Source organism: Tyto alba, unplaced genomic scaffold, assembly GCF_018691265.1.
Source record: "Tyto alba isolate M040663 unplaced genomic scaffold, T.alba_DEE_v4.0 Super-Scaffold_10, whole genome shotgun sequence".
NCBI classification, from domain to species: domain Eukaryota; kingdom Metazoa; phylum Chordata; class Aves; order Strigiformes; family Tytonidae; genus Tyto; species Tyto alba.
In genome coordinates this window covers 20656438-20678861 of record NW_024881262.1, presented here as the reverse complement: position 1 = coordinate 20678861, position 22424 = coordinate 20656438, and the positions used below count along the sequence as shown (strand labels likewise).

The window sequence follows — 22424 nt, the reverse complement described above, 5'->3', positions numbered from 1 at the left end:
GTCCATGCAGGCAGCCAGACTGTTACCTTGGTCTGTATTAGTGGTTGGTTGTATTCTTCACACTCACCAAAATCCTGCTGGATTCTGGGGGAGTTCTGGAAACATATCTGAGACAGAACTTGCTTGTCTAAATGTTTGGTCTCTATCATTTCTTGATGTATGAAAATTAAAACTACAATGCTGCGGTTTAGTAAATTAAGCAACAGCTGTCTCCTTGACTTCAGAGTCTGTGGTTTCCCCACTGGTTACATTTTTATCTGTTTGTTTTTCTTCTCAAATTCTTCAAAGTGCAGTGGACTTTGAGAATTGTTACACCTCTGTGCCAGTGCAAGTGAAGTCACTGGGAGTGTGAACCTTGCCCCGTTCAGCTCCTGAGAGAGCATCCTGCTCCCCTGTTCTCCTCGGTTTCCAGACACTCTTTTCAAAAAAGCCCAAAGAAAAATTACCAAACTGTGCTGGGCTTCCACATAGCCAGCAGAACTGAGAAGCAGAACGAGATTAACTGGAGGTAGGCATGAACTTGCATGAGTGGTAGTGGGAAGCTGCTCCTTGTGAAGATGGCAGCAGAGTCCCAACTGAAGTGAATGCAACTGAACAAAATGTTTCCTGGTGCAAGTGAATGAAGGCATGCTTTCCCATTTGATCTGCAGGTATGTTTAACTGGATAGCTAGATGTTTATCAATGCCTCTATAAGCTTTCCACCTTATATTGTGCAAGCATCTCTTAACTTTCCCAAAGATCTTTCTCTAATTTCTGATCTATAGTCAGGTGAGGGTTCAAGTCAAGCACTTGAATGTTTTCAGTGTTTTTGTCCCCTTTATTTCTTATGATTCTCTATTACTGGCATATGATGAATTTTTCAGATCATGAAGAACTTTAAAATGAAAAAAAAACCACAAACAAAACAAAACAAAACAAAACAAAACAAAACAAAAAAAAACCAACCAAAAGCTGGAGAGATCTTCATGCTGCGTGCAGAGGAATTTTTCAGAAACCCTCTGAAGATTCATTCAGATCCCTTCACCTACAATTTGTTTGTTAGAAGTCTTCTCTAATCTAAATGAAAGTGCTAATTCTGAGCTCATTATAGTCAGAAGCCGTTCAGAGAGAGTATGAATGGTACTACATAAATAAGGTACCTTTTCATAGTTGGAAGAGTAAGCATTGTCTCTTTGCTGAAGAAACAGAAATGTGTGTTTGGATTTGTCAGTGAATTTCTTCTAAATATTGCTAATCAAGTTTAGAGGTTCTTGATTTATTTTTTAATGGCATCCAAAATTTAGTCTGTTGCTAGCTGTTTTAAATACCAAAGAGAATCAAATATGTCAAACACAGTTGATGGCATACAGCGTAACTGAATCTACCATTTGATACTGAGAACAAAGAAAACTTTTAACTTATTTTGTTTTTAACGGTAGTGCATTCAACAGATAATTTTATTTGGAGAGAACAAAAAAAGGAAAAGAAAAAACATTTTAAAATCAAACTTACCTACATCCTCCATGCCACATCAAAGGAAAAAGGTGAGGTAGCATGAAATATGTTTCATTTTATCGTATAGAAATATATATTGATAAAATAACTTTGTAACATGTCTCAGCTTGTTGTGGTTTGGGCCTGATCAGCAACCAACCACCACAGCTAATCACCCTCCCTTCCCCCTCCCCACCTGGGAATGGGAGAGGGGATTAGAGGGGTGAAGGGAGACTCGCAGGCTGAGATAGGAACAGTTTAATAATGTCAATAAAATGAAAACAATAACGATGATGGGGGGAAAACAAAAAGAAATATATAAACAGGCAATGTACAGCGTAATTGCTCACCACCCGCTGACCAATCCCCAGCCCGTTCCCGGCCAGTGACTCCGAGATACCAAGATCTCACTATCACAATCCCAGAAGCGAGAGAGCTCCTTCCCAACCACCCCTCCTCTATACAGTGAGCATGACGTTCCATGGTATGGAATATTTCATGGGCCAGTTTGGGTCAGGTGCTCTGTCCGTGCTCCCTCCCTGCTCCCTGTGCCCTTGCGCATGGGCAGGACATGGAGAGTCGGAGAGTCCTTGAAGTCTCAGCAGCAGCTGAAAACATCAGTGTGCTATCAGCATTTTTCCCATACCAAACCCAAAGCTAAATCCAAACCACAGCACTCATCTAGTCCCTGAAAAGGAATATTAACTCTATTTCAGCCCAAACTAAGACACAGCTACAGGAAAGAGAATTGAGGATGGGATGAGTTTGGACTCACATTCTCATATCAGCCACAATCTTTATTTTTTAGATGTAATTTCTTGTTATTGCTATCATTAGAGTTACCTGTTCCCAGTCACTCATAGCTCTCTGAAATTCAGTTTAGAGGTTGAAAAGAAATGCCTATCCTAAAACTCTAAGACGCCCACAACACATGCCTTACAGTAAATGCTAAATTTAGTGTAAACTGTTATTACAGATATCATGAAAGTTTTCTGTTGCTTGACATCTCTCAGGATCAGAAACCAATTTGCCTTACAGATTTTTGTTGTGTGCTTGGAGGGCAATTGCAATACTTCAGATAGGACTTCTGGAAAATGTCTTGCCACTGTTAGAGTTGAGAGCACTAGGGCAGATGGCCACCTCAGCTATGAGGTGGTTCTGAACCCCATCTTTGCTCCTATTGATAACCATAGAAAGCTTTTGCTGCTGTGGGTGCAGGGAATGCCTGAGAAATGTGAAGTTTCATGATAGGGGATCTGCTATGAAGGTTAAATAAAATTTTGATTAAAACAAAATAAAAACAGTGAAGTTGGAGAGAAGGTTGATGCTTGTATCTTCTGGACTTACATTTGCATGTTTTCACCAGTGAAGACTGAAAGGTAACAAGGCAGAGCTGTAGCATTTTACTAAGCTTTTCACAGTTAATAACTGGGCATAACATTACTTCCATTTGGTATCTGGATGGTAACATGGTATATTGTGGATGACACTGAGAAAATTGTCCCCTTCCTCTAGAAATTGTTTGTGTGAAGTATATAAAAAATGTCATCTATTTCTGCAGTATGAAAAATAAGGAGGAGTGATGGAAAATGACACTGAACTTAGAGCTGTGTGAGAATTGCTCAGATGCTAGCCCAGCCATGTGGTAATGCTGTTGCGCTTACGAATACAGTGGTTATTACCTTTCCAGGTAGTGATCTGCAAGTACATTACCATGCTGTAGCCTCACAGCACATGAAATTTGTAGGCATTATTAGATTCATTTCACAAGTGGGTGAACCGAGGCATAGAAGCATTAGGATCATACAGTAAAGCTCATAAATTTCATACTGTAATTAGTCTTGTTAGTGAGGAGGCACGTGGCTTGTGTGGGGCTGCTACTCGTTCCCTACTCTGGGAGTGAGTGCATGACTTGCTGCTTTTGAACTAGCTCTTTTATTCCAACACACTCCCAAGCTTCACTGAAAATTGTCTCCGAGTTGCACAGAACTTGAAAGGAGCAGGTGCTGTTCTTGACCCAACATTCACTTTAGGTGAAGCACTGCTTTTAACTTTAAGGGGCTTTGACTTCGAGGAGCTTTGGATCAGGTTCTCAGTGAGGCGTGTGTTGTGCAGTGGGATCAAAAGTCAGTATGTACATCTCAGTGTGGCAGGTCTTTAAACACAAGACCAAATCAAGTGCACAAACATCCCTTTCATTGTGTCTTCCTCTGTGGTGTCAAACCCACCTCTTGATCTCTAATTTTACTTGAAATCATGTATATGAGTGAAAAGTATTGATAATCTTTTCTTTCCTTTCCCACCTGCAGTGTCTGGAAGGTCTAAATCATAACTAAGTCAATATTTGCATGGCAAAACCCTCCCTCCTTTTCTTCCCTACTGGCAAAATCCCAACCATTACTTCTATTAAAGATCCATGTGCAGGAATTAAAAACCCCAACACCTCTGTCCATCTCATTTCTCTTTTCTTTCCACTTTTTTTTTTTTTTCAGGTTTTCAGATGATTACTCCAAAAATGCACATGCTCGGGTACTCTTTAATGTGATACTAGTAGCATATACTTACCAAACAGGCTCAGCTTTCCGTAGGAGCTAGTCCTTTGACAGTTGTGTCTTGTATCTTTAGTTTTATTAAGTCAGTAACTGGAAAAAGAACGATAAATGCAGCATCAGACCATTGCTTATACCCGTGATGAAGGTTTAGGCATATATTTCCATGACAGCCTGCGGAGAGTCATCTGAGTCTCTAAGGATGTTTCATGTTGTCTTCATAATGGATTCTGTCTGTTCAGTTTTCTGACTGTCCTCAAATTTTTATTTGGAGAAAGGGTTCACATTATATTATCCCTTAAGCCATGTTGTGAAGAATTCTTGCCCCATGGGATGCCTCAAACCTCCACTTTTGCGTCCTTTAGTGACGGAGGTTGCTGCTACAAAAGGCTCTCTAGGAGACAGGGACCTTGAGAAAAAAAATCTGGCATCAGCAGCAATGTTGTGACCTTTTCATCACTGGAGTGCCTGGCTGTTGCTCTGCTTTATTAGTCTGAATGTTTTCCGAAGGGGGAATCTGGAAGGTGGGAGCAACAACATGACGATTATCATTAAATGTTATAGCCTAGGTTGGGATTGATGCAAAGAAGGTGAAGAGAAACACACGAAAGGTGATTGCTGAAAGCCTAAGAGATCTGAAAGTGAAATAGTGAAATTTCAGGGGAAATTCTGTGAAGTTTGGGATCAGAAATTGATCTGAAAGGAAGAAAGAAACCTCCAAAAAAAAAATAGCTAGTAATCTTAATTCCAAAAAAATAAATTACTTCAAATTAAGCAAGTATTTTTGTGATGATAAATGGCTTTACAGTATAATTTGCAACAAAAGTAATTTTGAAACACAGAACTAAATGACTCAAATTTTCATTTTTCTACTTCTTGTTTTTAGACAAAAACATAGTTTCTACGGGATTCATCTCGAGAAAACTGACTTATGGCACCAGTAAGCAAGTGGCATATGTTTTTCAGGTGGTTATTCCCCAGTGTCTTCCTATCCATCCTCTTCATGTCTATAGAAGGCTCAGGGATTCCTTCCAGGCCTTTTTAAAATTAAACTGTTTTTCAGAATCATGGGCTAACAGATGGAGAACGGTGGTTGTCATCAGTTAGCCAAAGTAAACATAGTTGCAAAGAGTTTTCAACAATAACTATGCATAATTATGCGATTCAGTCATTTTTCAGTTGAACTTTGGAGGATTGCATAAATCTATGGATGTACCTGACCAGTTTCCCTGTGGTCCAGTTGGGTGCTGCAGTTCATCGTGGTAACTTTGTACAGAGCTTCACATACAAAAAGAAGATGAGGCTTTGGGGCAAATAAGAGACCCTGTTTGCAGCTGTGGGCACCAGCAGAAGAGTGGGTCTGCCTCTGCTCTGCTGGCTCACTGGTGGGAGCTGTGGGGTGTCAGTGCCTTCGGGTGTCTGACAGTGCTCTTCGTGCAGAGGTGACCGATGACTTGTATGTAACACTGACTACAGGAGGCAGCAGGACAGGCTTTAGTGGTCTTGTTCCCAGCATCAAGCAGCTTCAGAGCTGGTTTCATAGGGTGTCAAGGGCACAGAGAAGGGATTTGTCTTTGCAATGAGCTGATTTTCACTGACCCAACAATGCTGGGCGTTTCCTCACCATTCTGTGAAAGTCCTGCATAAAAAGGTGTTGGTAAAACCCAACACGTTGTCTTTTAGTCTTTCAAATTCCAAACTTCCAGAGCTGAATGGGGGAGCAAATATCATACAGAGCTGAGAAAGATGTGAAATAAAAATTCCCCAAAGTTAGCTAGAAAATCCAGAGACTTGCTCTGGGTTATGCTTTAGCCTACCAGTTAATATGCTCTTGCTGCCTGCTTGGTAATTTGTCGGGAACAGGGAAGAAGAATCCAGACTTGGCAAGCTGGTGCTGCAGACAGATTTTTGTCAGATGAAATCCCAGTAGACATTAGTCCAACATCAACAGCTCCTGAGCTATCACATGGGAATGCGCAAGGAGATAAACCCAACATCCTAAAGGGTGGATCCTCTGTTCTAAGGGGCAGAGAAGGGAATCAGGCTAATGTAATCTTTTTTTTCTTTTTCTTTGCGGAGTCATTCAGAGAAACTATGGAAAATGCTGGTTCCAAACACAGACACAATTCTGTATTTCTTGAAGTCTTCACTTAAAGTTGCTTAACTCCTCTCTTGCCTTTTTCTACATGTGAAGAGAGGTTAATCTTATCTGCTTTTACCTCAGAGGGATTGTGAGGGCAGAGTTTGGAAAAGAATTTGCCGTCTGTGCAAAGAATCCACCAGTGACTGCAGGGAAAAAAAACCCAGACCTACCATTGGGAAACTCCAGCACCAGCCGACTGCTTTCTGGAAGTGGAGTGTTCTGTTACATAAACATCCTTGAAGCTTTGCAGGAGGGGTGACATTCACATGTGGGGCCTGACTAATTGGTCTTTGTGTGTGAAGAACGGGGATGGAGACGATAAGGAAGTGAAATCCCCAAGGTGCAAGCTGGGCCTCCTTCTTCCCATGGCCTGTACTGTTGCTTACGTGTTGGAAAGGGGTCTCAGAGCCTCTTGTACCACAGAGCTGATGACTGGGAACTCTGCGGGCCCCGCGACCCAGCCTGCATCCTAACTGTCTGCCCTCCCCAGCGGGCTGGGAGGCATCCTGCTCAGCCCAGCACCCTCCAGCAGTCACTCAGGGAGCATCCCTCTGCCCAGAAGCTGCTAACGTCCCGTCACACTAAAATCTGCATTAACTCAGTGGTCTCTTTATGCATAAACAGCATGCAGACCGTGTAGCTCTTGGCTGCTTCTACAAACAGTGGGAGAAGGGGGCTGCTAACTTCAGGAGCTCTGAGTTGCTTCCCCAGAGGAGTATGCACCCTTCCACTGATGATGTGGGGAACCACAACCCCGTAGCTGCTGCTCTGATGGCCGAAGTGAGGTGGCACCAGCACCCCTCCATCCAAAACTCACCTGAGATCCAGGGCCGAGTTCTCCACAGCCCCACTCCTTGGGGAAAAGCGGAGCTGCAGCGTGAGTTGTAAGTCACCACATCTGCACACATTTTTTAAAGCTTTGTCACTAGTCCCAAGCAAAGAAAATAACCTGTTTGCTCCCCCAACTCTTCAAGGAAAACTATGTGTAGCAGGCATGTAAAGAATTTGATAGTGTATACTGTGAAATTCACATGTATATTTTTCTATATTTTATGACAAACACAGAATAATGGTCTGCAGGTTTTCATTCTGCATAGCAGCTTTCAGGGTAGCGGGTCCAATTTGGCAATTGGGATGGCAGTGAAAGGAACAGCTTCACAAGCTGAAAAAGCCAGTGCTGAACTGGTTAGGAAAGAGTAAAATCTGAATTCCCAACTCTTTTTCTTTTCACAGCTGTTAAGAGTTCAGTGGGTTGAACTGCAATCCTTCAAGTTCATCTGTTGACTCCAACACAAAACTATTATAAACTGTGCCTCTAAAACACGTGATGAAACATTTCTTGAGAGCTATTTATTCCAACTGCAGCAGAGGAAAGTTTTCAGAACACCCGGCATTTGGTAGAGGAAAGGTCTCTTGAGCTTTACAAAAGGAGGAATTATTTGCATTCCAACGTAAGTTACTTTTTGATTTTTTTTTTCCTGCATCATTGAATAAAATAATACTTCTAACTTCCCCCCCCCCCCTCCCCCCCCCCCCCATGGAAACATGGTCAAGTAGCAGAAAACCATGTTTAAGTAATTCTATACCAGAATAGAAATACCAGTATTTCCATATAGTTTTCTTTCTTTAATCATGTAGGTTGGGGGTTTTATAATTCAGCATAGTACTCAACATGATTTAATATTGTGTATTTTCTTTCCTCTAATGTTTTTGGTATCTGAATAACAGTTCGTTTGCTTACAATATTAAAGCAGAGGTATGATAGACTGCAAGCTTCAATCAGGTGTGTGTTTTGCAAGCTTACAAATTACAAGTAGCAAGGAATAGTTTGGGGATATCCTTTTTCAGATTTTTTTTGTATATCTTTGATCTGAAGTTTGACCTTATGTATACATATGCATTCTCCTACAGGCTTTAGCCGTGGTAAAACACTTTCCATGCTGAAGATGGACCATGCAAACATGACCCAAGCCATGCTTGATGCTGAATCCCGCAACACGGAGAAGAACAGCAGCAACGAGTATTTTTACATTCTGATTGTCATGTCTTTCTATGGGATCTTCCTGATAGGGATAATGCTTGGCTACATGAAGTCCAAAAGAAAAGAGAAGAAGTCCAATTTGCTTCTGCTCTACAAAGATGAGGAGAGGGAATGGGGGGAAGCTGTGAAGCCTCTACCAACCATATCGGGGCTGAAATCTGTCCAGATCCCCATGATGCTGAACATGCTGCAGGAGAGCATGGTGCCGTCCCTGTCCTGTGCCATCTGCTCGATGGAAGGCAGCAGTGTGAGCTCCGAGTCCTCCTCCCCAGACGTGCACTTCACCATCCAGGAGGAAGTGCTGGATGCTGAACTGGGCGAAGTGTCAGAAACGCTTCTCAACGAGAGCAGCGAGGGATCTGCAGAAAACATCCACAAGAACTCCTAGCACTTGCAGGGCTCCCTTGATCAGCTGCCAAAGCGTGAGTGGAGCTCCCACTAAGAACTTGTGGTCCTACTTTCCTGCTCTCCAATGAACTCTGAACAGGTATCTGTGCCCCTGGGCCCGAGGTGTTCCTGAGAGCTGGCAGGACAAGGAAGCAGTGGTACCCAACTACAAAGTGTAACTTGCACATAATTGGGATGCTTAATTTTAATTTTTTCGTTATTATTTCTTACCATAAGAACTAAGAACAAGGAGAATATATATATTTTTTTTTTCTAACGAGGTAACTATTACTGGCATGTCTCTGCATATTTCAGAAATCTGCAAATATCTAGGTAACGTTAAGGGAAATTACCCTAGCGCAAGTGCCTGGTTGTTAAAGACAATGGGTAATGCTCATTCACACAAAACTCTGATAGACTAGAAGCATTTTAACTGTGTTTTAATTATAACAAACCACAACCAATAGCAGATTTGCTCAATGCAGCCTCAAAAACTGAAAATTTTTTGATGCTGTAGTTGAAGGAAGATTGCAGCATAGGTAGAGACTGACTTTAGGCATAAAAAGAATCAAAGAAAAATAAAAAAAAAGTAAAAGAGGCACTGAATTTCTAGGAGGTTTGTAAAACCCAGTTTCGGATCCATGCCACTATATCTATCTTTGCTTAAGTTGTACCTGTACTGGCTGGGTCAGGTTCACCAACTTCTGCTGCAATCCAGCCTTTGACTGAGTTACTAGTAGGAAAAATGGTTTTGTTTTTTGGTTTTGTATTTTTTAAAGATATGTACATTTGATCACTAAAGGCAAAGATCTGTAAGTTACAGAAGACATTAAACGATCTTTGTTGCAAGGTGTAAGACATAGAAAGGCTTGAACAAATGCTGCTCTGTTATGCCCCCTTGAAAAATAGGTGTAATTCAGAATAGAATTTAACCTAGCAAGGGTGAAATCCTGGCCCCACTGAAGTCATCAGCTGAGTGCTCCTGACTTCAGGGGACATGCACAAGATTTTATGCTTCTCTGTTGGAGTTAAATTCTCCATTGAGGTCAGTACAACTGTACCCATTTACATCATTAAAGAATCTAGACTTTCTTCTCTATTTAAGCCAGTGTAGATAAACATTGCATTACATCGTTTTTATTTTTTATAATCAGCTTGCATGTGACACATGCATTTCTATAAAGTCATTAGTAGCTAGTTTTTAAAACCACCACAAACTTCCCCTCCCCCCAATTTAATGGTACTGTGATTTTTTTTTCAAATGCTCATTAAATTAGTTTCTAAACTATTGCACTGTTAAAAGAGGTAAGAATGAATAAAAATATAAGAATGAATATTTCAATCATGTCTTATATTTTATAATAACTTATTACAATGTTTGGATTAGTTCTGAAGCATGAGGGCTGAAGAGCTTGAATCTAAAGCATTGCACAGCAAAATGTTTGCAAAATGTCTCCACATATTTCCTGCGCTAAAATAGCTTTGTGATTTATCCACTGGCATTAGACCTTGAGAGATAGCTTGAAAAATATGAATGCTGAACAGCAGAAATGAACTGAGGCAAGAGTCTGCTGTACTTCTGTGGTTTAGAAGGGAGAACCCTGCCTTTGGCTTGGAGGGTTAATGTGATGTAGCCTGCAGAGGTATCAGGGTCTCTCTCTAAACACAGCAGAACAAAGTCTCCATTGTGCTCAGAAAGGGCCTGATTCAGTTGAGACTGAAGGCAGTGGGAGTTTTTCCATCCACTTAGTGAACTTTGGATCAGACCATATAAAGCTTTTTGGTAGATTTACTCCAAAAGGGGCTGTTTTAAGTTTGAAAGAAACCAAATTAAGTTTGGCACTTTGCCTGGAATCACTTGAATCCTGAAACTTTCCAAATGAGACTGACATGCGTGAGTTGTCACATTTTCCATTGCTTTCTCCTTCGTCCTTTTACTTTTGGTATAAATGTATGTGTATCTGTAAAAAAATGATGTATATAATTCCTAACATTGAGTTGTATATAATTGTCTCATGTATTTAAAGTTTATTGTTTCTACTGGCACTAATTTTTATTTAAATAAAGAAACACATTTCCTGGAAAAGTTTCTATGTTTGTTCACTACGTCAAATAGATTTTTCAGTAACGAGACTGGGCAAAATTTCTAGAGGATCCTTTCCTTAGCCTCTTTTTGAAATGATTCCTTGTGTTTGAGAGTACTGCAGCATCGCGGGCTGACCGCAGGGCTGAGCCAGGCTCTCCAGATCTGCCCTGGGTCTGTGCTGGCTCTTTGGGGCATTGGGCAACTTGCTGGGGCTCATCTCCTGTTGGGGTGCAGGGAAGGCTGCAGGGGTACTCAGAGTCCTCCCACAAAGAGCTGGGGGTGCTGGCGAGCCAGTGAGGAGGCTGACAGAACAGATAAGCTGCTCTGAAAACTTTTTTGTCACTTATTCAGCCTGTTGCCTTTTGCATTTTGGTTTTAAATTTGCATTGGAGCAAATTGGGCGAGCTAGGGTTGAGGTTATAGGCAAGCATCTGGCACAGGTCTCTGTTCCCACTGGATTTCCGATACTTGGCCATGGTACGTAGCTGGTTTTGTCACAAGCTTTGACCCTGGGTCTCACTGCTGCTCTGTCATTTCCAGCATTAGGGATAGGGGAGGTTTCAGGATTCTGGCTCCCAGTGCAGGGCGGAAGTGCTGAGAGGCAGCTTTGCACTTCCATATCTCCTTCAAGCTGTGACAGTATGTGCAGGGTCACAGGCGCTGGCTGAGACCTACTTGCATGGGGTAATTTGAGGTTGTTTCAAAAATCAGGTTGCTATAAAGTTATATCTGCTTGCTTTCCCACAAAATCTGTTCCCCTGTGCTCTGCTCTCTTCACTCACTCCCTATTAAATAATTCTGGGGCATGTTCACAAGCTTCTGTGGACCTAACGCTACCCATCAGCAAGACTGTGTTTCCCTCCGGCAATGTAATCTCCTGGGACACCCACAGTGTCCTGGACTAGCGGGTCAGTAATGTTGCATCTTCCACATTTACGCATGCTGCTGTTTCAGTGTTTCCATTGCCACAACAATGAATCAAGAGACTTTTGACAGCACTGGTGATAAGAAGGAAAAACAGAACAAAATGTAAATTAGAGCTCTGCTTTATGGATCAAAAAGCTAGCATATTCCAGTGGTTTCTTGTGTTAAATTGAGCTGCTATAAAGGGAAACACTTTGTGCTTTGGGGTCTATTTACACTGAAGTGAGCTAGTAAGCATGAAAATGTGGTCACCTTCTTGCAGACTGTGGAGGAGCTATCCTTGGCCCAAGGGGTTCGAGAAAGCATGTGTGATAGTTTGGTATGCATTTGTCTTTGTCCTAGGGCATTTATCTTTGTCCAAATTAGTGTTTTGATGGCACCAGGGGAAAAAAAGAAGCAAAAATGTATCTTAGCTATAAAAGTTAATTGGATGTGCAACTGAACGCAATGATGTCTTGAAGACAGCCCAGTGACCCAAGACTACCAGGTAGCTATTATTCAAAAATAAGAGTTGTTAATCTTGAAAAGCTACAGGTTTGAAAGGAAAAAAATTGTCCCTATTAAGCTTGTTTCAAAATCCTTTTGACTACTAAGGAGTAAAAGGTAATAATTTTTTTTTCCTCAAAATGACAGACATTACCAGTGTGCTTCAGTAACTGAGTTAAATCAGATTCAGAGCTAATAGACCTTGGCTCGAGGGCAGCAATAATTGACTGTAATTTGACTGAATGGGGATGATTTTATTTTTTCAAATGCATTATTTCTTAAAAGAACACAGCAATTAGGCTCCCCTTTCTTGGCAGTGCCATACCTCATACGTTTGCTGGAATAGTTAACACGTACCACCTTTGATAGAACAGGAAAAGATGGCCAGATGTGGCATGTGTACATGGTCTGGTTCCAGGACCTACTGTAAATATAAGTGCCAGCTCTCAAGATTACCACATCGGGATCTGTGGTGATAGCTGGCTGATTTACAATCCTAAATCCTACCAGTGGATCACATACAGACGAACCTGTGAGGTTACTCATTCCACAGACCAAGCCTGCCAAATAGTTGAAGTGGAAAGGCAGAACTCATCTCTTCCCCAGGCACAGAGTCTCTCAGGCTTTCCCAGGACTTCCATGCTCTGGACCAAGGAAAGAGTTAACCAGGGAGGGGAAGGTTAACGAATAGGAGAGAATCCACTTTCCCAGGACTTGAGCGCAGGTCACATTGTGGTAAGTAAGGGCAGGAGCCTAATGGGTTACAACTCATTGCAAAACGTCTCTCCCCAGCTTGGCCCTGTCACAGTGGGTTCTCCTGGATCTGTCCCTTTCTCAGACTTGCGCCCACACCTACCCGAATAATCAAATCAATTCTCACGGGATTCGAAAGGAAGGAAATGGATAAACTGTAACAGCAATTTCTGTTTCTAAGTCCTCAGTGCATGATGTTGGGCAAGGATAGGTGCACTGCTTGAGGACACAGAGAACACAGGTCCCCAGTGCAGACTGCGCTTTTACCACAGCCATTTCAACCAAGAGAAAATTAAACCACCTGCATTTAATTTTAATCTAAAAATTTCAAGACCCTGCAAAAATAGGAGTGCCCACCATGTGACAGACGAACATTCTCAGAGATGTCCAAAGTGGGGTGCAGGACAGTACAGTTGGTTGTACCAGATGCAGTTGTGCCAAAGCTGGACCATGCTCTTCTGTGGTTGTTGACCTACTGTGCTTGCATTATAATCTTTTCAGACCTTGTTATTCTAGTGGGAAGATGATTTCTCTCTGAGCTCACAGTTGCGTTTTAGATTTTAAAATACAAGGTTTGAATCTAAGAGGCATAAAAGTTAATTGTTTAGGCTATTGGTTTTTACGCACTGATCATATTTACCTCTGTGTATTTGGTTGATTTGCTTTTGTATTCTTTCCATTTTCACTTGTCTTTGCAGTTCCTACTGCATACAGCCAAAAACAGCTGTGAGATGAGCCACCTTCTTAGTGTATTGACACTTCTGTATCCACCTCAGCTAGGGAAGAAAATGGAAAATAACACAAAACCAATGAGCACCAGTGTTTTTCAAAGCTTAATTTTGTTTTAGTTTGGGTTTGGGTAGGATTTCAGATTGTATTAGGCCAGGTTAGACTGAGGCTTTTGCCATCCAAATAAGTGACTAAAAGAAGGATAATAAAGGCTATTGAATGGTGCATTACAGGATATGTTCTCATCTCTGTCCATGAGTAATCTGTTTAACTGTCCTGCTCTTCACTTGATTATCAGATGATGCTACTTATATTCCTGTCTGTGAGAATATGATGTGTTCTTGATAGACATGAAATGCTTGTGATTCTCAGATGAAAGATGTTATCCATACAAAGCATTTGCCCACCTAAGAACAACAAACTTTTTTTCCCACCTTAATTCTATTAGATGCTAGAGTATCTACTGAAAACAAATGACAACTGCTCACATCTGTGACCTTCTGGAAGAATCTAGCTCATCCCACAGGACCTCCACAGGTCAGCAGCAGCCATGTAACTGGAGCTTTTCGCTCAGCTGATATAAGAGAGGAGGTGCTGGTCAGCAGCAGCCCTGGGATGTGGAAGACTAAATTCAGTTCCCTCTTCTGCTCCAGGTTCACTGTGGTACTCTGGAAAATTACTTGTTTTGGCTAAGACTCTCATTTATAAAGTGTAAAGAAGAGCACACCTGTGCTGCCTAAGGCTGATATGAGAATAATTACTCTGAGAATTTCAGGGTGCTGAGCTCTGATGGAAAGTGAGAAAAGACAGATGAGTTGTTATTCTTTGTACTTGGAGAAGGAACCACAAACTGATAGAATGTCCTCTGGTGTGAACTCCGGTGGTTTAGCTGGGGCCAACAAGTGATGTCTCCATCCCCTGCAGCTTACCTATGAATGCCAGGCCTGGAGCAAGCCTGACGGGGTGCTGGACACCAGCCTAGCCCTCCCTGGGACAGCTGTGTCCCATCCCAGCAGTGACCATGGCAGCTGAACAGGATGTGAGACACACAGCGTTTGCAAGAGATTTTTAATTCTGTCCTAGAGAATACACAAAAGACCAGTCTTCCCTTCTCTTCAGGAGGAAATGTGAATCATGCACATCTAAGGATATCTATCCCCCTTCTCTCTCTTCAGAACACAATAAACTGATGAAGCAAGGTTTTCTGTAAGAGAAAAGAGAAGAAAAGTAAAACTATTGCTGCTACTATTGTTTAAAAATAGGTATTGAGCTATGTAGTAGCAGGCTACCCTTGAATGCTACACAGACAAGCCCCAGTGGTGTCTCTTTCAAGGCCTTAATGGAGTATCATCTCATAATTTTCCTTATAAATACCTGAAGTTACAAAATGACCCATTGCTATTGCTGATCCTGTCAGCACCAGCAGGCTAATGAGACTCAGTAATTGCTTTCCAGCGTGCTAGCACTCTGCTTCTGCCACACTGGGAAGCAGGGAAAGCTCTTGACACTTGTAGAAGCATGGGGCGGTGCTGGGACTGCTGAAAACCCAAGCACCACTGGGACATTTCTCCATGTGTGACGTTCCACACACAGCACTCTATAAGAGCACTGTGGAAAGGCTGAGCTTGTGCATGCATCCTGTGTGTATACATTAATTTTGATGAACTGCACAGGATTTTACACCAAAGGATGTTGTTGACTTTGGTTAGAAGGGTGAATGTTATCTAAGAAATGACAGTGAGGCACGTGGGTGATGAGATAGTAACACTTACCCATATTCACTGAGGAACCACTCGTGACTTCACCAAACAAAACAGCAGCAGCAGCTCTGTCACATTCTGTTGCTCAGGGTCTAGCTGTTCAGTGTTAAACATAATTAACTTTAGTCACATCTAATTAGCTGCTCTTTGGACACCATGTGTATCTCTAACGGGTTCTCACTGTAAATTTTTTTTTCTTCTATATTCATCAAGAATGAAACACCAGATGAAAATGATTGTGCAGCTTGAGTCTGCAGGGAGCCATCACCAGGGAGGTGCAAATGGCTGCTGACAGAACTAACCATCATCAGTGATCATCGTGCTGCAGTGGCAAACAAAACCGTTGCCGTATGGCTGGCTGCTCAAGATTGTTACTGCTTCAGATGAGGTATAGGTACTGTACTTCTTGTTTGGGTGGTTACTTACATACTTAGTTAAGCATTACTATTATAATAAAACTCATGAAAGACATTCAAAATCTCACTGGATTCTTTTTGTCAGCGAAAAGAATTTGTTCCACAGCTTCTCTTCCATGACCTTTAGTTTTTCTTGTGAAGTACTATTATCAGGAATGACAAGAACATTATATTCATATAGAAAGAAGAGAACATAACATTCATATGGAATAGGCAAAGCTTTGGGATTAAAAGTGTCCTGTATAGGAATATTTGTGAGATACATGTGTGCCAGGGAATGATCAAAGACCCAGGAATTTAGAGTAAAAGTACTAGACGCTTTGAGTCCTTGTATTTATGATGTCTAGACAGACAGTGAATTTTCCCTCATTTTTCTGTTGTGAGCTGTGCCATTTTGAACTGGGAGAGTCCAATAAATGGACTGCTATCTGTATGTATGTTCCTGATGTGCCTATTTTCTTCCCCCTCACTACCATTTTTCTACAGGACTGTAGATTTTATTTTTTCAGGCCTCTCCTTATCTTCTTTTTCTTTTCTGCATAAAAGACATAGTTTAGGGCACTTAAGTCAGGTTGAACATGATTTTTTTCTATTCCTTGGCACTTTCTAATGCTGACTGCTGCCACTTCTTTTGAGTAGCGCAGTACGTGCTTTCCTAACAGCTATACACAATTCACACACTAACATATGGTTAACATCAATTTAATAGGAGCCTGGAAGCACAAGGGATTGTGTTAATTTTTCCTGTTATAAAGTGGAGCACAGAATTTGTTACTTCTACTGTGGGTCACGGGTTCAGATGCAAACCCAGGACAGCAATAGACAAGCTTGGTGTGGGGATATGGTGGTTTTTGCGACACTGGTTTTGTGAGACCAGTCCCCTCAGCACACTGAAAGGAAGTAGTTTGAAGACAAAGAGAAGCCATTTTATGCTTCACTCCGCAAAAGCAGCAGCAAGCCTGTAAATTGGGTGATGGGAGTTAGCTACTGAAATCACTGACTGGTGGGGAACTGGTGGGACACCCTCCCCACTGACCTCCCAGCCAGGTCTGGCAGGCCAGGGGGGGCAGTGGTGAGCACTGACTCTCCCCAGCTGGCATCTTCTCACCAGAGCACAGTCCCAGCTGGCAGCCCTCACAAAAGGCTCCTGGACCATTAGTGGGGAAGGAACAGAAGGTGACCAGCACCTTTCTTAGGCTGATCCTGATTTTGGTGGGGTTGACCTTCTCATAAATCTTACAGGCAAAGTGGCATCAGGGTTTGGTGAGGGGGGAGGGGGGAGGCAGGCTCCAGGTAGGATTTGGGGAGATAACCCTGCATGCCCCCCAGCCCCTCCAAGCCAGGAAGTTGTCTTTCAAAAACAATGTCACTCCCTTTCACTTTTTTTTTTTTTTTTTTTTTTTTTCTTTTTTGTTCCCTCTGGGCTCTGGAAACATGCACTTTATTGCTACACAGCAACTTCCCTGAACTCTATCTGGAAGATTAATGGTTTATTGAAGAACAGGCAGGATTTAGATTGTCATCAAGAGACCCATAAAAGTAAGCATGTAAAAAGTGTTATGGAAACAGAGCATGGCCTCTTGGAGTTTTCAAGGGTGGAAGCTGAGCTATACACATGCCCTGCATCCAGCTCCTGCACTCCTTTCCTGGGAGCACACGTGGAAGGGTAGTGGGAGTCATTAATTGCCCTAGAAATTAATTAGTCCCTTGTGATGTAATTTGCTTTAAGTGCACCTTTGCACACAAGCAGATTTCTTTTCCAGGCTAGCTGCTGCTTTGTTTGTGCGTGTGTGCATCTTGTACGTCACTGGGAACACATTAATGGCCGTCAGGAACATTTCTTTTGGAATCCTCACAGATATCCCTAGTGATCCAATTTGAAGCATTGCCTGGAAAATGATTAACTCCTCTCTTTGGTCTATAAGGGATAGGATTGCACAAATCTGCTCCGCCACTTCAGGCCACAGCCAGCTCATTCCTGTAGACATCCTCATGTTCCTCTCCAGGGACCTGGGCTTTTAGGGAGTCCTGCACGTAAGCTATTGTTGCATCTGAAGGCCAAACTGTTCCATTTAAGCATGGGTCCATAAAGTGGTTGTGCTACAAAGCCCTAGGGAAAGACTGGGTTGCAAACAGCCATCTGAGCCGTGACAGTGAAAACAGCACCCTGCTCTAATGTCAGCTTCCCCCCTCAGACTTTCTTTCCTCTGGTCTCCTGATCTTTTTCATGAGATTCATTATTGGTGATATTTTTTGTGTGTGGAAATAATGACTTCATATATAGCCCAAGTGATGTGAGGTTACCTATGCAGTTAACATGAACAGTTACTGCCATTGTTCCCCTAATTATTGAAAATTGGCTGAAGTTCACTATTTCCCCATGCAATTGTGTGACCTGGATGTTAAAGCACAAACAGAGCTGAAAAATGAATGCTAAAGTTGTAATGCCACAGCTTGCTTGTTTAGGAATGGGTTTCTTTAGTTAAGGGTTTAAAATAGAAGCTCTGAAGATTTCTTAGTATATCTGTTCCTTTCGTGTGCAACCATTTGCTCTGTTACCTTCGATCCAGCATCTTCCTCCTACTACTCCAGTTTCCATGGGCTCCCCTGCCCTCTCCAGCACCATGGGTCTGTAAATAGATAATAGATAATATGTATCAGTATATAGTAGAAGAAGTAAAAGTAAAGTAGTAAAATAAAACCTATTTATTTAGCTTTGTATACTTCTTATCAACCAGATAAAGGAGCAGGTTTGCTCTTGACTCATCTCACTGGAGGGGGTTCCCCTATGAACAGCCCCAAAAAAGCTCCAGTGGCGCTGGACCCCCCAGCATTTCAGGCATGCTGGTGGATTCTTCTCACACTGAACCTGCTGGACTTTTTTTGTCCAATTCACATCAGTTTCCTTGCCTTCAGTCACAGACATCCCACAGAGGGTGGGTTAAGCTGCAGCCTGCCTTTAGCCTACCTTTCACAGATGCTTTTTTTTGCACTTTTCTTCCTACTGTGCTCTGGCTCAGCAGGACAGGGATTGGGCCACCCTGACACCAGAGCCCAGCTCCATGCGGGGTGGGCTGGGGGCCCTGGAGTGCCCCAACACCCCCTTCCACCCACTGTGGGGGATAATCTGTCAGGGATGAAGAAAACCATTACAGAGACAGGGCAAACACGTGTCATGGCCATGTAGTTGCCTTCGCACAGTGCTTCCACACAGTCTGCTGGCTGCACTGTTTACGTGCATGGAGCAACTGGAAGTTATTGAAAAACTCTCTCTTAATTACATCGATAGACTCTCAGAAGAAACTGTCAGGTGATAAAAGCTATAAAATGAGAATTACTGCCTTCGAGCAAGAGTAGCAAGCAGCATGCAGCTCGACAAGGGGTTGCAAGTGCTGCAGAGGGCTCGCAGCTCCCCATGGGGGATCTCTGAGAGGTTTTTGGTGGGGGGAGCCTGAGCCATTGGGTTTTTGGTCCCACAGCAGCCCAATATCTCTGCCTTAGGCCATTTGCACTGGGGGAGTCTGGGGATGGTGGTGGGTCCAAGACCATGGTGAGGGGCAGCGGCGAAATCCTCCCCATGGGGCTGAGGGAAGGTCCCGCCGGGCCAGGCCGGGGTGGAGGGCACTGTGTGGGTCCACCAGTCAGAAGACTCACCAGAAGAATAACAAACCCTGTGCTTTTCTCCATAATTGCACCTCTCAGGTGCTGTTGCTCACAGCTTTATGCTTTTTCATACCCCCTGAGGCATGTTATTACTCCCTAGCAGCCACAGCACAGTACACTTTATTGCTTAATTACATATCCCTGGTCTGAGTAACGTTTCTAGTTGCTAGACTTGTCAAGCCCTATTAACCGTTAACATTTGCCTTCCAGCTCTGAAAAGCCTGGTGAAAGATGCACTGAGTTTAGTTTATTCAATGGGCATTTTATCTTTGCTGTGTCTTTAATACAAATAGCCCTGATGTCTACTTGCCCTTTACAAAGCTCATTTTTGGAGGATAAAAATGAGTATGAAGTTTGGTGAATGCCTGACCCTGTTACTGGGGTCCTACTGCCTGGTGGCCATGACCATAGAGGCAGAGGAGGGACGTGGCTAGTCTGTGGTGGCAGTGGCCATGGTCTCAATCATGGAGTAATCAAAAAGCAATTCCTTCCCACAGACTGAGGTCTGCTTCAACTTTGCCTTGTTGATATTTGTGAAACCTCTAATTAGGTGGCCTTTCATTTTGCTTTGTGTCTGAGGATGATACTATGTCATCCTCTTTTCTCAGGAGTTTTAATACTTCCAGTGACTTATGAAAAGGGCAATTCTGTCAGGCATTTTGTGACCTTTAATTTGGGAGAATATAGTTCCTGAGGATGACTGTGGTCATTTTGTCTGCTGTGTTCCTTGCAGTGATAATTTTGTGATGATGGTCACTCTAGAAAACCAGACTACAGCTTTCTGAGTGTGGACTAAGGAAGCCCATAGTGAGTTCCTTTCTATCCAAGCTGTATAAAAAGAAAACCTTACCTTCTTAAGTTTACTGTTGTTTGACGCCTATAGTGAGGTACCCCAGATGAGTCAAATGGCCTGCAAAATCTGAAGAAAAAATGCTGGTGAATAGCAATTGTGCTGGGAAAATTATATTTAGGTCATCCCAAAACTATGTATGAATTCAGGTCAAATTTTCTAACCAGTTACTCCTGAGATTTTATTTTTTACTGGGGGTGGATTTTTATTTGCAGTTATTTTTCCCTTTTGCTTAACTCAGGGGTTAATGCATTTGCCCAGAAACCAGGAATCCCTCAGACAGTTCCAGTCTGCACTTGGACAGAGCTGGATAATCCAGTTCCACTGAATTACCAGCACTCTGATATATTTTAGGAAGAAAGGGCAGAACATCCACAGTTCCTCCCATTGGATCTGTGTCCCCACAGTAGAAAATATTTATTTCCTAATCCAGGGAGGAAGAAATGACAAATACTCCCTAACCCAGTGATTAGCAAATACACAGAAGCAAGAATATTTTGTATTTCAGTTTCTGCTTCTGTGACTATAACTTGTATAAAATTCTACAAGAATATCATGACCCTGTAAGATTTGGCTATCCTGTAGCAAGGCAGCCGTAGTGCTTTCATATGAGATGTGGATTCCCTCAGGGCCCAGGTAGAAATCAATCTACATCCATTGCTTCTTGGATTTAATCAGGGAATTAAATACCTTATCCTTCCTTTACTTTTGCTATTTATAGGAAGCAAATCTTTTGTTGAAACAACTGTGTTTCAAGTCAAATCCATGTTTGTTTTGCTTACTTTGGTGAGAAAGCATCAACGTATTTAAATTTGTAAATCATCTTTTTGACTAAGAGGAGTTACTCATGAATCTGTCAAGGTGGGGCCTCATCTGCTAGCTGCTAAAGGAAGAGATAAAAAGAGCAGCTCAACTCACAGAGCTTGCAGTCTAGGAGAGGAGATGTGGTAAACAGAATAATGAGACAAAGTAATCTGGTATGTGGTTTGGGTGACATTGGTCATGTAGGCAATGGACTATAGGCAGGTATTAGTCATTTGGCAATTGTGTTAATATTTAAAAGCAACCTGAAGACAGTGATTGGATCTCACTCACTGCTTCAACATGCTTGTTGAAGGTGCTGCTAGCTACTACAAACTTTTCTAGTGCAAGCATAAGGGAAATATTCAGCTCATGAGACAGAAACATCTGACCTCTTTTCGTCTCAGTCTGTCCAGTGTATAGAAGAAAAGGTGGGGCTACACTGACATTTATTTTTCTGAGAAGAAACCAGCCTGTCTTTAAATTGTTCTTTGGGTTTTTCCATCTGATTTTATAAATGACATGTTATTTTACTGCACCCTTAACTGGAAACAGACCTAAGAGTTTTGATGAGAATATGTCCTGTCTTTTTCTTAGTAGCTGCTAGAAGTGTCAGGGGAAAAATCCTACAAAACACCAACTGTTAAGCACAGGCTTTTGGATCAGTTTGGGAAGGAGAGTTTGCTTACAGTGGTCTCTGCAATTTTGCTCATCTCCTTATACATCTGTTTTTACCGGGAAAAAGAAAATTCCTCTCAAAGTCAGGAAGGATGAAAATACTGGCCATAAGCTCCAAGAAGGCTTGAATTTCTGATGCACATCTACAGGTGTTTCTAGTTACCTAATGGGGCCAGCTAATGGTGCTGCAGCAGTATCTCAAAGTGTTAGTACTTTCCTCCCCTGTCTGATCTGATCCATGCAGCAAAGATCTGAAAAGTTGCCCCATGACAGGTGTGGTAGAGAATCAATGGAAACAAATAAACATTCAGAAGACTGTTGCATCCCTGCAGGGTCCACCTGCACACTACCACACTGGGAAGAAGAGGCAGAATGGCCCAGAGCATGGTGGCAAATCAAAGAGGACACTATATGGTGGGTTATATACTCTGCATCCCTGTATGAAGGACAAAGACATTGAATATCACCATGGGATAGAAAGGAAGACACTGGTCCGAGCTGCCAGATCTGGAAAGAAGATTGGGCACCTGTGACCTGTGAGGAGGTGGACCCCATGGCTGTGAATTGGTGGTGGGGCATAACATGAAAGTAGAAGCATGAGAGAATTAGATAGAAAATCTGCTCTCATTGTACAACACGATGCTTCATTTTGAGGTCTCGTATACAAGTGCTGACCCATTCTAG

The 22424-nt window shown here is 42.4% G+C and overlaps 1 protein-coding gene across 1 annotated transcript; it reads left to right on the top strand.

The window, feature by feature from the left end:
• The first annotated feature begins 355 nt into the window (after positions 1-355).
• Positions 356-10655, top strand: KCNE4 (potassium voltage-gated channel subfamily E regulatory subunit 4). The gene is made up of 3 exons (XM_033005363.2): positions 356-650; positions 7400-7617; positions 8078-10655. Exon 3 carries the CDS (start codon positions 8104-8106, stop codon positions 8593-8595), a length of 492 nt encoding a protein of 163 aa, XP_032861254.2. The 5' UTR covers positions 356-650; positions 7400-7617; positions 8078-8103; the 3' UTR covers positions 8596-10655.
• Positions 10656-22424: the final 11769 nt, after the last annotated feature.

Excerpts from the sequence above, each read along its gene's own strand:
- KCNE4 (XM_033005363.2), top strand. The coding sequence starts at position 8,104 with ATGCTGAAGATGGACCATGCAAACATGACCCAAGCCATGCTTGATGCT.